This window comes from Capsicum annuum, chromosome 3 (genome assembly GCF_002878395.1).
Source record: "Capsicum annuum cultivar UCD-10X-F1 chromosome 3, UCD10Xv1.1, whole genome shotgun sequence".
NCBI lineage: Eukaryota > Viridiplantae > Streptophyta > Magnoliopsida > Solanales > Solanaceae > Capsicum > Capsicum annuum.
The window spans coordinates 235,719,413-235,733,750 of NC_061113.1; the positions used below are offsets into that span (position 1 = coordinate 235,719,413).

Below are 14,338 nucleotides of genomic sequence, written 5' to 3' on the forward strand. Positions count from 1 at the left end.
ATCTTCTTCTGATTCTGAAGAATCATATTTTGAATTATCTTTGTCATTTATATCAATACTTATTATTGAGTATATACTTTCTGTATCTGACATGTATTCATCTACGTTTAATAAAGTTTCTTGGAAATCTTCTATTAGTTGAGAATTTCTAGTTCTATTATTATTTCTCTTAGGACATACATTGGCTAGATGGTCTGTGCTACCACACGTATAACATTCTAATTTATTTTTATAATTTCTGTCATTTCTATACTATCTAACATGTCTATCTCTATTTAACCAAGGTTTTTTAGCCTTTGGCTTTCTTAAGAAGTATTGTTTTCTACTATATGGTTTTTGATTATTTCTTTTCGTATATTTTTTATGTTGTTTCTGATCGTAATTCTGGGTTGTGTATATAACAGATTTGCAGAAATTCATTTCATTTCTTTTTAATTGTTTTTGTATTTGTATGTTTGTACATTTTTCTGTTAATATATCCATTATATGTTGTGTTCTATGTCCTATTGTCCATTTCAAATTCGGGTTGACCACTACCCCATCTCTCTTATACCATCTATCTTTTATTTCTCTTCCTAAGGCTCCAGGTAATTTATTGAATAATTTTTTGCCTAATTCTTCATTAAAAGTATTTTCGCTGACAGTACAATAATAGAAATAGTCTTGTAGGAATTTCTTTATATATACCCAATGCGAAATACTTAATTGTTCTAATTTGATTAATGCTTCCTTTTGTAGTGCTAACAATCCACTATTTGGATCTTTCCCAGTTAATAACATATGCATTTTGTTTGTGAAATTATAGGAATTTGGTCCCATACTTAATAAAACCTGAAAATCATATGGGCAGTTTGTCTTAAAACTTTCCCATGTAGCTTTTGCAGATTCTCCTAAAAAGGTTTCTAAATATTTATACATTGTTTCTGTATCTGTTTCCGTATAATGTCTTAAGTAATCTGCAGCTACTATTCCTTTTCATAAATCTATTACTGTATCCCACATTTGGGGATCATGTGCTGCTATATTCAAAATTTTACCTTTGCCTCCTCCTTCTTGTAGTTTAATTGGTTCTTCTATTGGCATTCTTTTACCTGCTGGTTTTATATTATCTCCTCTAAGCTCTGTATCTGGGTTGATCCTAATTGCTGGTCTTCTAGGTACATTGCCCGTACTGTAATCTATTGGTTGGGGATTAGGGTTTGTTTGTTGGAATGGGCTAGCACTTGAAGAGCTAGTTGGTTCTAATTCTGCCAGTTCTTTGTAACTTATTGTAGAACTTAATACAGAAATTGTGTCGTCTGTATCTTTTCTTTCGAGGAATGATTTGTTACTTCTATATCCTAAATTATCACTTCTCTCTAGGCAGTATTTAAAATGTTCTATACATTCTTCTATTTTCATGTCGTCCTTTTGACATCCTTTACATTTAAAAGTTATATATTTATATTCTTCTGCTAAGTTTTCAGCCTTTTCTATGGTCATGTCTACTTCATATCCTTCTTGTATGACTTCTATATTCATAAATTCGCTTTCTGTTTCGATATTACTCTCTGTTTCATCATCGTTTAAATTTCTTTTCGTTGTATAATTATAATCCGTAAACCTGGCTGAAGTTTCTCCTTTACTTGTAGTATATAATAGATGAGAGTCTGGTGTAAAAATTTTTGGTTTAGTAAATTTGTTTAAATTCCATTCTAAACCTGCATATATTTCGGGATCTATTTTTATTGATTTTATTAAACTTATGTCTTTATTTCCCATTATTTCAACTACATCATTTACTTTTAGTTTAAATTTTGTATTACTACTTAAAGTTAATTTTCCAATAAAACCTATGCACATTAGCAAATTATTTCCACTATTCATTTCTTCGTATCCTTTAGTTTGGATTCCGATTTTAATGTTTTTTTCAAATTCTTTTAAATTCATTAGGAAGTCTGGACTTATATAGAATATTCCTCCATTATTTGTCATATCTACTTCGGTTAATCCTATTATTGATTTCTTAATGTCTGACCATCGATCATCATATATTGTTATTAATACTTTGGATCCTAGATTTTTTCTAGTTAAACCTTTTATTCCTATAACAATTAAACCCATATGCATTAATAGCATTCTATTATTTTTTAGATACCTTAAGGAATTAGTATTTACTAAATCTAATATTTTAAAATCTCCTCCTATAGCCGATATTTGTTCTTCTCTATAATGTCTGTATAACTGATTATCCGTAGAAAAATACCCGGCGTTATATAGTGTTTTAGGATTTAATAATTTTAATTGATGTTGTTGGAAAATTTGTAAGTCTTTGTCTACATCTATTATTTCGTTAAGTTCTTGGTTCTGCTCTATATTAGGTTGTCTTCTGCATATTCTAGATAATATATTATTATTTCCTATTCTATTCTCTGAAAAACTTATTCTTTGTCTTTCTTCTCCTGGTCTTTCATTATTTTCGATGGTTCTCTGTCTATTTGATAGAAAGTCCATTTTTGTGGTTTTCTTATTATATTTTTCGTTCTTGTTTAGGAGTTAATTCAATTCGTTTTAATTGGTTAATAAGTTCGTCTATTTCAAGGTTATTTTTTGGTTGGACTTCTTTATTTATTAAGATGTCTATTTTCTTATGTAGTTCGGGTAATTCTGGTTCTTCCTGGAGGGGTTTTTTAGTTTCTTTGCCTTTAATTAAGATGTCTATCTTTTTGTGTAAGTCTAATAATAATTCTATTATGGTATTATTTTGTTTTAGTAGAATTTTATCTGTTTGACTTGAAGGTATATGCCTCGATAATCCTTCAGGTTCACTATGATAATTTCTTGATTTTTCTAGTGCTTTATTGTAATTTATATCTTCTTCACTCATGAAAGTGATATTTCTTCTAATCTTTTTGTTATTTCTTGCAAATTTTTTATCTCTGTTGTTATATTTTCTACTTGTTCTACAAGCTTAGATATTAGTTGAGTTGTTTTTACTTCCAATTCTTTAGGTCTTTCTATTATGGTTTTTATTAATTTTTCAATTTCTAATTTTGTAGGTATTTTTTCTAAATTAAACTTGTGGTTTAAATACTGGATTTTTCTTTCTATTTCTACTTCCTGCGACTTTAGATAATCTAAATTTTGTTCTATCTTATCTAGTGTCTTTTTATGTTTATTCTGAGTAACTTCTATTTGGTCTAGAGTTCTTATTATATTGTTATCTTTTTCCTGAGTTTTTTCACTTGTATTTATCAAAAAATCTATTATTGTGTTGTATTGTTTATCGTCCGAATGTAAAATATGTTCTCCCTGGTTGAAATTACACCTTATGGTGGAGTTATTTTTTAATATTCTATATTTCTTTTCTGATTGAAATCTAAGATCTAGGTAATCGAGGTGTTTTAACGAAGCTATCTTGTTATCCTAAGTGGTTTAAGTTAAGGTATTTTTTGTTTAGCTTAGTTTGATATTTCAATCTACTATTTGTATAGGTTATATTCAATTCTACTTCTTGTATATTTTCTATCAGCCTAGATTGTTAAGAAGAGAAGGTGGAAAAAATAAAATGAGCATTTTTTTATCGGTTAAATCAATAAACCGAATCGTTAAGGTCCACAACTAATAAACATTTCTTAGTGGGTTGGTTATCAATTTAGCGATGTTGACAAATCGAAATCTGATAAATTGAATCGATTATACACAAAATCGAACCAAACCAATGAATGCACACCCGTCGTAAAAACTTGGAAACGTTGATTTTGGAATGTACTAGTCTTGGTTAATTACACAACAACGGTTTAAACCTAGCTTTTCATGAATATAGAATTTCATCCACTGAATTTTAGTGCGTTGGATAATTGCCCTTTTCTCATTTAGATGAAAATGTTATAAAAAAATAGTATCAAACCTTAAGATAAAAAATGTTTGATGTACATCTTTGGTAAGCCAAACTTAAAGACAAGAAGGTATAAAGCTTGTCAAGCTTAATTTCAGGCTAAAATACCTCAAGTTTTGTTGTTAAAACAACTAGAAAGAGTAGAATCAAATGAAGTAATGTGTCTTTTTGAAATTACAAAGAGAAAATAAATCAATAATAGATATAGTGTTCGAGTAAAAGGCAATTCGGTGCACTAAAACTCTCACTATGAGCAGGGTACGGGAAAAGATCCAACCACAAGGGTCTGTAGTACTCAGCCTTAGCTTGCCATGCATTTCCACAAGAGGATGTTTGCATGGCCTGAACCAGTGACCTCCTGATTACATGACAACAATTTTACCAGCAACTAGTACAGTACCCTATAACTAACTAATAAGCTACTGCTATACTTATACATTATGTTGATAAATGTAAATACACACCGCAAAGAATATGAATGTAGAGAAGAAAAATAGCACATACAGTTAACTAGTTCACTGTTTTGGCTGCCATAGGGACCTTGCTCGAACAACCTCAGCTCGATCAGCCTCCATTCGAATCAGATGTGTGCATTCAAGTCCACAATTTTTATCACTTGCTGATGTTGCTATTTCTCTCATAGTTGTCATGGATTGCAGCACATTTGATAATTGACATTCGCGTCTATACTCTAATGTCAAGCTCATTAAGTAGTAGTCTTCTAAAACATTTATGGGCACACTCTGCAAACACACACAAAAAAATAGTTTCACTTCCTTCAAACATGAATGAGTGGCAACGTCAACGTTATAACAGGATACGAGTTTTACTTCTATATAGACAGTCAGGTCACTTAAAAGATAACTTAGAATGAAGCAGGTGAGTTATAATACTTACAATGTATAAATTCTTCATGCTGTCACTATATGAGTTGATAGTATATGTGCTAAAACAGCAACAAAGGATTCAAAAGGATGCTTTTAATTACCTCCAAAATCCATCCAATATATTTGACATTGTTGACATGTTGATTAGCATCCATGTCGCTCCATCGCGGCTATATCAAGATTAGACGTGTCTAGTTAAAGTTACGCAAGCTAGCTAGCTATATGTATGTGTATTTAACATCGTTTTCTTTGGGGAATATATATGCTTGATAAGTCTTACAGCTAAGCCGGAAGAGATGATTTGGGCAGTTTCATCGTTGAGTTTCTCAATCTTTTCAGAGTCAATTTGTGCAGTAGGGATCGCGAATCTGTTGATGTAGAAAGGTCGAACTTCTGCTTTGACCTGCTCTGGGATTTTGGATAACCTTCTTGTTTCTATGTTCATTATCACCCATTTACTGCAAAACACAACATATACAGTGTATCTGTTTTTAGTATTCATCGTCCTTAAAAGAACAAACAAAAAATTTGTCCTGTACTTTGACTAGTACTCCCTCCGCTTCAATATGATTGCACTATTTTGACTTGACACGTAGATTAAGAAATAAAAGAAGCTTTTCAATCTTGTTGCCTTGAATTAGAGATACATAGATTCAGTAAAGTTAAAATCAAATAGTTAACCAAAAAGGAAAGAGTCATTCTTTTTGAAACTAACTAAAAAAAAAAAGTAGGCCAAACAAATTGAAATGGTGGACAGTAGTATACCTTGTTGCTCTAGTGATGATTTTGCGAGTGTTGGAGTCGCGAATGATCCAATCCCTTCTCATTCCATTTTTGCCTGCTGCATCTACCCATGTATCGATCTCTACCACATCTCCCCTGTAATTTTGAATAGCATTAGTTTATCGTTCTTTTTGGACCAACCTGAAATTGCAGTCACATAATTTGGGACGGAGGAATACCAAGAGCTATATTGTTCAATTTGTATATGTATGCGAGTGACTACCCATATGAGTTTCCTAAGGCTCATCTCTCGTGTAGCCCCGAATCCACTACTACCAACCCCTGAGTTCGCCACATGATTTAGAGCTGTCTCCTGCAATACACATACCACATTTTAAACGTGATTTCTTCTATGAGTATTTAGGCGACATAAAACTCAATGAAAGATTCAAAGCTGTGGCCTAACGATTAATGACATAGATTAAAATCTGGGATAAATAATATGCAAAAAGCAATTAATCTTATACATCAGCTTCCACGGCATCACGCCCACATATCTACTGCTTGATGGTTATGCTACCTGAGTATGGGGAGATGGAGGTTCAAATAATCAAGAATTCTTCAGTGCTCTCCGTTTTATCATAGATTTTGAAGTTGAAACTTGAAAATTTGAATTTCTCAAGTTGCGACTGGACATGCATTTTACTTGTACAAACTTTGAGGTTTGTGAGTGCAAGTCCGGAAAGCTGGTTTGAGCCAATTTTTGAAAACTTACAAATATTTAAAGATAATATTTTCAAAATTTCATCGCCAAACATATACTATTTGAAAATTAAATTCTCAAAATCTATGGTGAAACACTAGCTGCGATTAATTAGACTGAATAACTTTGAAAGAAGCACACGATGGTGAACAATGTGATTGAAAATCATCGAAAACCATTCAAATTTCAACAAAGACAAAAAACACTAAGCAATTTCTGGTTAATTTTGTACTGGTTAAGAAGGTAAAAAATATATGGAAGAGGAGATGCATGGAGGAACCTGAAGGAGATTCATGATAGTTTCCATAGTAGCAGTTTTATCAGGTCCAATTTCATAAGACCTAATCACAAATGACTGCCTATACACAACCTTATCCTCCACAAAATTCCCTAACATATATGAATGTTTCGGTGATGATGATGATCCTGATTCAACTACATTTCCCCTTTGTCCTGATTGCGAGTGCCCCTCAACATGAACACCATTTATCTTCTTCCCATTAATTGTATCAATGCTTCTGCTTCCGCTGCTGTCTGCACTAGCAGTTATCGCTCTCCATTTCTTCTTCGCGTTACAATCAAATTTCAAACTCCGGCATTCCTTCACATGCTTCTCTGTTTTCCAGAAATTATCTGTGTAATGTAAACTGCTCAAATCCCTGATCATCAACGACATTTCTTACGTTCACATAAATTAGATGATGATTACTAATCTATTGGTTAATTTGCTAATCAAGGAGAGGAGATTAAATTGTTTGGGTAGGTAACCTAGGTATAACAACTTGGTGGAAAGTGATTAATGATATGAAAAAGAGAGATAAGTAAAGGAATTAATAATGGAGGAGATGGGAATAATTAAGGGCATTTTGCAGCTCAACCACCTGTTAGTTAGTAGACAGGAAAATAGGGAGAGTTTAATTAATGCTTTGTTTTTCTTAATCACAAACTCACACGCAAAGTTAGAGAAACTACTTGGTCTTCTTTTGTGCTTTGCTTATTTCATGCAAACAAACTTAACCATGGATCTCAAAGTTTACAATTTTTTTCCTTTTTGGGATGTTGCATCTGAATTTTGGATCAAAACAGTGTTAAATTAGGAATAATTTTAATAAATGGGTTTATCAGAGTTTTCTTGATCAAAATGGTGAAAACGCATGGCGACTAGAGCACCTTCAGTGTATAATTTTTACATTAAAAATAGATGGATCGTTAAATATATTTACACTGAAGGTGCTCGACTCTCATGAGCCTTCAGTGAATCTTTTACACTTTAAAGAAAGACTGTCATGAGCCTTCACTATTAATTGTACTATTCAAGAATCTGAAAAAGATCGTCATTTTCTGAGCTGATAAGACATTAAAGGACGACTTTTTTATACTCTAAAGGCTCATGCAAAGCAATGTAACTTCGAACAAAACATTAATAAAAAACAGAGGACAAAAAAAATAGCAATGTGAGTGTATTGTATGCATATATGTACCATTATGAAGTCACATATTACTTATTTTTAATAAGTAATTGAAAATAATAAATTACTTAACATCAAAACAGATAAGTCACAATTTCCCTGTGAGGCCAAAAGTCAACAATACAATTTGAAATTGGCAACGATTAAGAGAAGGATTGAAAAACAAACTTAAAAATCATAAGTATTTCATAAATTTAACTTAAGCTATTAATTTGCACTCTAAAACATTAATTTCAAACGGGAAAAGAAATATTTACTTTTTACTTTTAGAACGAAAATTTTTTAATTTCAATAAATAAAATATTTTCAACATGAATTGTATGATGTAGCAAACAAAAAATGCATAAGAACCTTCAAAGAGGGGTCAAAAAATAACCAAATAAATAGGAATCATTATGATAACAACGCTATATAATGTTGTCTTAAAAATTTAGTACTACACATTATTGAAATAAATAGCAAATATATTTATAAACTATCGAATACATGTGACTGAAGTAAAACTTGCGGTAATCGAAAAGAGAACTATTATTCCTATAAAAATAGTTGAACAAAAAAAAAAGAGAAATATTTGATTTTCTCAGCTACTTCATTTGGTTGCAACATGCTTGTTTCGTATAATTTTTCAATTAAAAATTTTCAACTAAAAGAGAAACATGAAAAATTATCAAAAGAGAAAATTCATAATCAATTATTCATTATGTATAATACATATATAATCTTTAAATTTACTAACTAAATAATAGAGAGAATGATTGTAATGGATGCAAGAAGAAAACTCCAATCAGTCATCAATTAAAAGCAAAAATAAAGAGTCAAAATAAGAAGAAAAATAAAGTACAACAATCACACATATGCTTTTAGTAAATTTGATTAAAATACTATTTAAATGGTATTATAGTTATTTTTTTTTATGTAAAGCAAAACTAGTCTAATTTATTTTAAAATGTTAAATATTATTAGTTCTTATCAAAATAATAATTTTAATTAGTTTAAAAATTTTAAATTTTAGGTGTATTGCTTTGCATGAGTCTAAGCTGCATTGAAGGTGCATTCGTTTGCACGAGCCTTTAGAATATGAAAAAATTGTCCTTTATTGTCCCATCAGTTCAGAAAATAACAATCTTTTTCACATTCTTGAACAGTAAAATTAATATTGAAGGATCATGACTATTAATGAGCTTTTCTTTAAAATGTAAAAGATTTACTGAAAGCTCATGAGAATAGAGCACCTTCAGTGTAAATACATTTAACACTCTGTCTATTTTTTAACGTGAAAATTGCACACTGAAGATGCTCCATTTGCCACGCGTTTTCACCATTTTGGTCATGAAAAATCTGACAAATCCATTTATAGTAATTGTTCCTCATTTGACACTATTTTGATTCAACTCTCGTTGCATCTATTGTTGTTAAAGTTTTTGAGAGAGAGAATAATCAAAATTAGATTTGGAGAAGTGAAAGCAGTACATTTCACTACTTCAAAGGTGAAAGAAAAAAATGTTTTTTAATAGATTTGCGGCTCAAAATAAAAATAATTTAAGAAAAATAGTAAAAAGAATAAGAAATAATAGGTAATATGATAAACGATAACATACTCTGGGACTAACACTGACCATTAGCATGGATAATAAAACAAAGTCCTCCTGCCTACTAGCAGGATGCATTCCTTCCTATTATCCTTCTACTCTAATTCATATTCTCTATATTTTTTTTAATCTAAAATCATGTCCTTTTTAAACTATTGTTGTCTATATATTAAAATAATACTTTAACTATTACTCCTTTTTTTTTTTTTTCTGAATGATGGTGATAGCTCAAGTATAAAAAGGGAAAAAATATCAATACCCCCTTATTCGTTGACCAAAATTTCAGTTACAAATCTTTTCTTTGCAAAAGACCTATTACCCTAAACTTCTAAAAAGTGAAATTAGTTCCACCTTAAAATGCTATATTTAAATTTCAAGTGGTGAAATACACACGCCTATCCAAATAGAACATGTATATTTTTTTCTCTTTTTCTTTCTCTTTTCTTTTATCACCCTTCCACACTAACACTTTTAAAAAAAATTTCACGCTGCTTAAATATAATTTACACCATCCATACCTTAAATGAACATACTGGAAGCTAATAATGATTTCACATTACAATACAAAATCATCAAAATTATCTAAAATTGCTAGCTTTCGACGGATTGATGAATAATTATTATAATGCAATCTAAATAGTTAAATTGCTCGAGCCAATTAATTAAATCATTAGATTTCTTATATTATTAAATTAGATTTTTAAATTTGAGCTAATTAATTAATTTTTTTTATTTTTTTAAATTATTATATTAAACCTTTATTTTGCTCTTACATAATAATTTTGCTTTAAAAATTAACAGATGAACAGAGTAAATAAAATTAGAAACATATTAAGAATTATTGGAGTTGGAGAGGAAGAGGGCGACTGTCCAAAATTTTAAAGATTCGTATATTATGTCTTTTTGACATTATAGCATTTTTAATTTTAAATAAAAAATAAAATTAATACAAAAACAGTCAGCGACATAATTGTAAAAAATGATGGTAGTTCAGTGGAGGAGAATGATGTGGCTATGACAAAATGAAAGAGATGAAAAAAATAATGAATAAATAATAAATAATAAAAGAGAGTAAAAGGCCCAAAAAAAAAAAAAAAACAGTTAGTACTTCACACGCTCTGCCACCACATTATACAAGGAGGAATCATTTCTAGTTTTAAAAAATTTAGGAAATAATAGAGCCTTGAAAATGTGTAGTTGAAATTTTGATTGAGGGGACAGTTATGTTTTTTTTTCTAAAAACCAATAAAATAAATTATAGTTAAATTTTATTTAAAAATAGATAGATAATAATTCAGAATGAGAAAAATTAGAATTATTAAATGGATGAATTAATCTAAATTTGAATGAGTCAAAATTTAGACCTAAGTCAATACACATGCCATAAATTTTAATTTAGAATTCATTTACTTTAACATATCTATAATCTATATCTATATTTATAATCTATAGCTATAATTTATATCTATAATCTATAATATATTAAAAGTGTGAAAACCCTTAGAAAAGTGATTTGAACTTTTTGTCCTTCATTAAAAGACTTCACAATAGACAAAACTGTTATTTACCATATTACTAAATTATTTAATTATTTTGTAATATTTTAGATGTCCCATTAAAATTTGATTATTAATCTTTCCTTATTTAAACATAATTAAACATACTATTACTTTTCAAGGTTATTAATTTTTCCTTGTTTAAACATAATTAAAAATACTATTAATTTTTAATTATTAATTTGTATTTGAGGAACTAATAATAAATTAATCTTTTACGTTTAAAGACGTAACCAAATATGAACTTTAATACTAACAAAATACTATTTTAATAGTTATTTATTGATCGAATTTGTGAGTTCCTTTTTAACGATAATTTAACAAAACAGGTAATGCATAATGATGTTGTCGTAAGTGTATCATTAAATATTTACATCTAATTATGTACGCTTTTTGATTAAAGATATATACAATATTGATTTTGAGTAATTGAAGAAAATAAAAAGTTTGTCCATGTACGATCATTAGCTGTAGCAAGGTAAAGATCGAAAGATAATAATATATTCTTACAGAATGTTTTTTTTATTTGTGCTTTCTTAATTTTTTTGACTTTTTTAATCCCTTTCTGTTATATTTTATATTATGAATATTAGTCTCAACCATAAATTGGATCATAGAGTACTAATAATATTTATGCTTTAATTTGATATGTTGTATATGTACAATAAATGCTCCTTTGCGACTTAATTTTTCTCTACATCTTTTTCTTTGATGAGAAAAAATCTTAATTCGTTAAATATTTATTTTATATATACTTTTATTGATTAAGATTAAACACTTACAGTATCAAATTATATCTTTTAAATAAATACAACATTTATTTTAAATCAATTGTGTTATGAAATAACAAAGAATAAAGAAGAAGAGTAGAGAGACTTCTTTATTTCGATAAGAGATCATAAGATTGAGAATACAACGAACAAAATTTCTCTATTTATAGGGGAAAATACTCCGATAACTAGATCTTAATAGACATTCATTATAATGTAAAACATGTGACTAGTTAATTTAAAAAGACTATGTACAGATACTACACAATCACCTTCCTATACCCTACTTTTTAGGGACCATTTATTAGTTTTTTTTTAAAAAAGGAAAAAAGTTCGAATATACCTCCGAACTTTAATAAATGGTGCAAATATATCATTCTTCATATTTTAGGTATAAATATATCTTTGTCGTTAATGAAAAAGTGTGTATATACCCCTGAACTTTTATAAATGTCACAGATATACCCTCTATCATACTTTATGTACAAATATATCCTTGTCGTTAATGAAAAGATATGTATATATTCCTAAACTTTAATAAATGAAACAAGTATACCCTCCGTCATACTTTAGGTGCAAATATACTCTTGCCGTTAATGAAAAGGTACAAATATACCCTTCTTACTAACGACAGGACATGTGTCACAATCTTGTTCATTTGCCTTTTTTAATTTAATTTATCCTCACCTTATCTGAAAATAGTTCTAATTTAACCCACAAACCAATTTAAATAATAACCCAAATCCGATCCCGTCTAATAGAACCTCCAAGACGCATCTCTATTCATGCATATTCATTTTCTCTTTCTCTTTCTCTTTCTATTAGATCGGATCGGGTTTGAGTTATTATTTGGATTAGGTTATGAGTTAAATCAGAATTATTTTGAGGTGAGATTGTGATAAATTAAATTTAAAAAGGCTAAATAAATAAGATTGTGATACGTGTCCTGCCATTAGTTAGAAAGATATATATGAACCTTTTCATTAATAAAATGATATATTTATATCTAAAGTATGTCGGATGATATATTTGTACCATTTATCAAAATTAAAGGGTATATATATATATCTTTTCATTAACAGTAAGGATATATTGATACCTAAAGTCTGACGAAGTATATATCAATATAATTTATCAAAGTTAAAAGGGTATATTCGTACTTTTCATCGTTCTAAAAAATAGCATTACAGTATTGTGAAAACCGGTATCCGCCCAAAATATTTTGCTCCTTCACGGTGCAGCTCTCTTGAACTTGACAGTAAAAGGAAGCAAAATCCCATGTAAATTCTCAGTTTCCCTTTATATTTTCAACTCAATTTTAGTTAATTCATACTGCACCCCATTATTACCATATTGATTTCATACTCTAAATTCTTGGTAGTTTTCAACTCGTTATGTAATCAAGAAAATCTGTCTTTACAGTCTTTCTATAATGGATCCAGAAGCAGCACGTACTGCACGTGATTCACTGGAGCTTGTATTTCATATGTCCAACATTCTTGACACTGGCCTTGATCGTCACACTCTTTCTCTTCTCATTTCTCTCTGTGATTTGGGTCTTAACCCTGAATCATTAGCTGCTCTAATTAAGGAACTTCGTCAAGCAAAACAAAACCCCTCTTCTGAACAACAACAGAGGAGAATGGGTTGATTTGTAAGCACCCATTTGATTGTTGTAAGTGGATTCGTTAAATCTCAGGATGGGTTCTTGATTTTCAGCATTGCGTGTAGTTGCTTTCTTCTGTGCCTTTGTTGGGTATTAAACACAAGGTGTAATGTAATGTAATTTAGAGGCTTGTTTTGTGTAGGCTCTTCTGTTTCTTTACCCAAAAAAAAGGAGAAAAAAAAAGTTGTGTTTGCTTGTTATTGAATTTATGATCTTGTAATGTGGATTTGCTGATATATTTTTTTTTTTGGTAACAGCTGTGAAATATTATTACCAAGAACCAACAAAAGAGTTACAAACTAAGAGCACCGGACCACCTAACCACCTTCTAGGGAGGGTGCTAGCAGGATCAGGCCTCACTCAACACCAAAACAAGCAAGAACTAATTCTGTAAACTATACAAAAGATACCTACTACTATTAGCTTTCTTTGAACCTACAAACAGTTCTAATCTAATAAGAAAATCACTCTTAATCTGTAACACTGCTTCTGCTGGCTTGATTAATATCCCTCTGAACTGCTTATAGTTTCGCGCTTTCCATGTAGCATAGTAAACAGCTCCCCAAATAGCAACTAACACCTCCTTCCTTAACTTATTACATCTTCATCGTTTAATAGCTAGTAAGACTCTCCTTACTTCCCCAACCTGAATTATAATGCCTGTCCATTGTTCTACTTCTTTCTTAACCTCTTTAAACCAATCACAATGCCAAAATAAATAATTTGTTGTCTCCTGCACTTGACTATCACACAAACAACAATGATCATCAGCAATGGGGATGTTCAATTTTTGCATTCTAGCTTTAGTGCGTAGCCTGTTTTTAGTTGCAAGCCAAACAATCACTCTGTGTTTTGGTTGTGCCACATATTTTTGTCTTTAACTTCGCCCTTGAACTAGTTCACATGCCCTGTATTTGATCTTTGAGCTGTTCTTACAGTTTAAACATTCTATACGAGCTGTTATTGGGAGGGAGCTCTTGCTTTTCAGCATTTTTTTCTTCTCACTGTTAATTTTATGTGTAGTTTCTCTCTTTGCAT

General features: G+C 29.9%; 2 protein-coding genes across 4 annotated transcripts; one reads left to right on the top strand and one right to left on the bottom strand.

Annotated features, from left to right (window-relative positions):
- Nucleotides 1-4,028: 4,028 nt before the first annotated feature.
- On the bottom strand, nt 4,029-7,205 carry LOC107862897 (palmitoyl-acyl carrier protein thioesterase, chloroplastic). Of its 2 annotated transcripts, none has more exons than XM_016708605.2 (6): nt 6,531-7,205; nt 5,727-5,860; nt 5,530-5,643; nt 5,045-5,222; nt 4,866-4,934; nt 4,029-4,620 (listed from the first exon to the last, which is right to left on the bottom strand). In XM_016708605.2, the coding sequence occupies exons 1-6, from the start codon at nt 6,924-6,926 to the stop codon at nt 4,393-4,395; spliced, it is 1,119 nt and encodes a 372-aa protein (XP_016564091.2). In that variant the 5' UTR covers nt 6,927-7,205; the 3' UTR covers nt 4,029-4,392. The 2 variants fall into 2 exon arrangements, with proteins under 2 accessions (XP_016564091.2, XP_047265513.1); XM_047409557.1 differs by having other exon boundaries at nt 4,496-4,620; nt 4,775-4,934; nt 6,531-7,149.
- Nucleotides 7,206-12,773: 5,568 nt separating this feature from the next.
- Nucleotides 12,774-13,778, top strand: LOC107862896 (mitotic-spindle organizing protein 1A). 2 transcript variants are annotated; one of them, XM_016708604.2, is made up of 3 exons: nt 12,774-12,914; nt 13,057-13,309; nt 13,558-13,778. In XM_016708604.2, exon 2 carries the CDS (start codon nt 13,067-13,069, stop codon nt 13,283-13,285), a length of 219 nt encoding a protein of 72 aa, XP_016564090.1. In that variant the 5' UTR covers nt 12,774-12,914; nt 13,057-13,066; the 3' UTR covers nt 13,286-13,309; nt 13,558-13,778. The 2 variants fall into 2 exon arrangements, with proteins under 2 accessions (XP_016564090.1, XP_016564089.1); XM_016708603.2 differs by lacking the exon at nt 13,558-13,778 and having other exon boundaries at nt 13,057-13,548.
- Nucleotides 13,779-14,338: the final 560 nt, after the last annotated feature.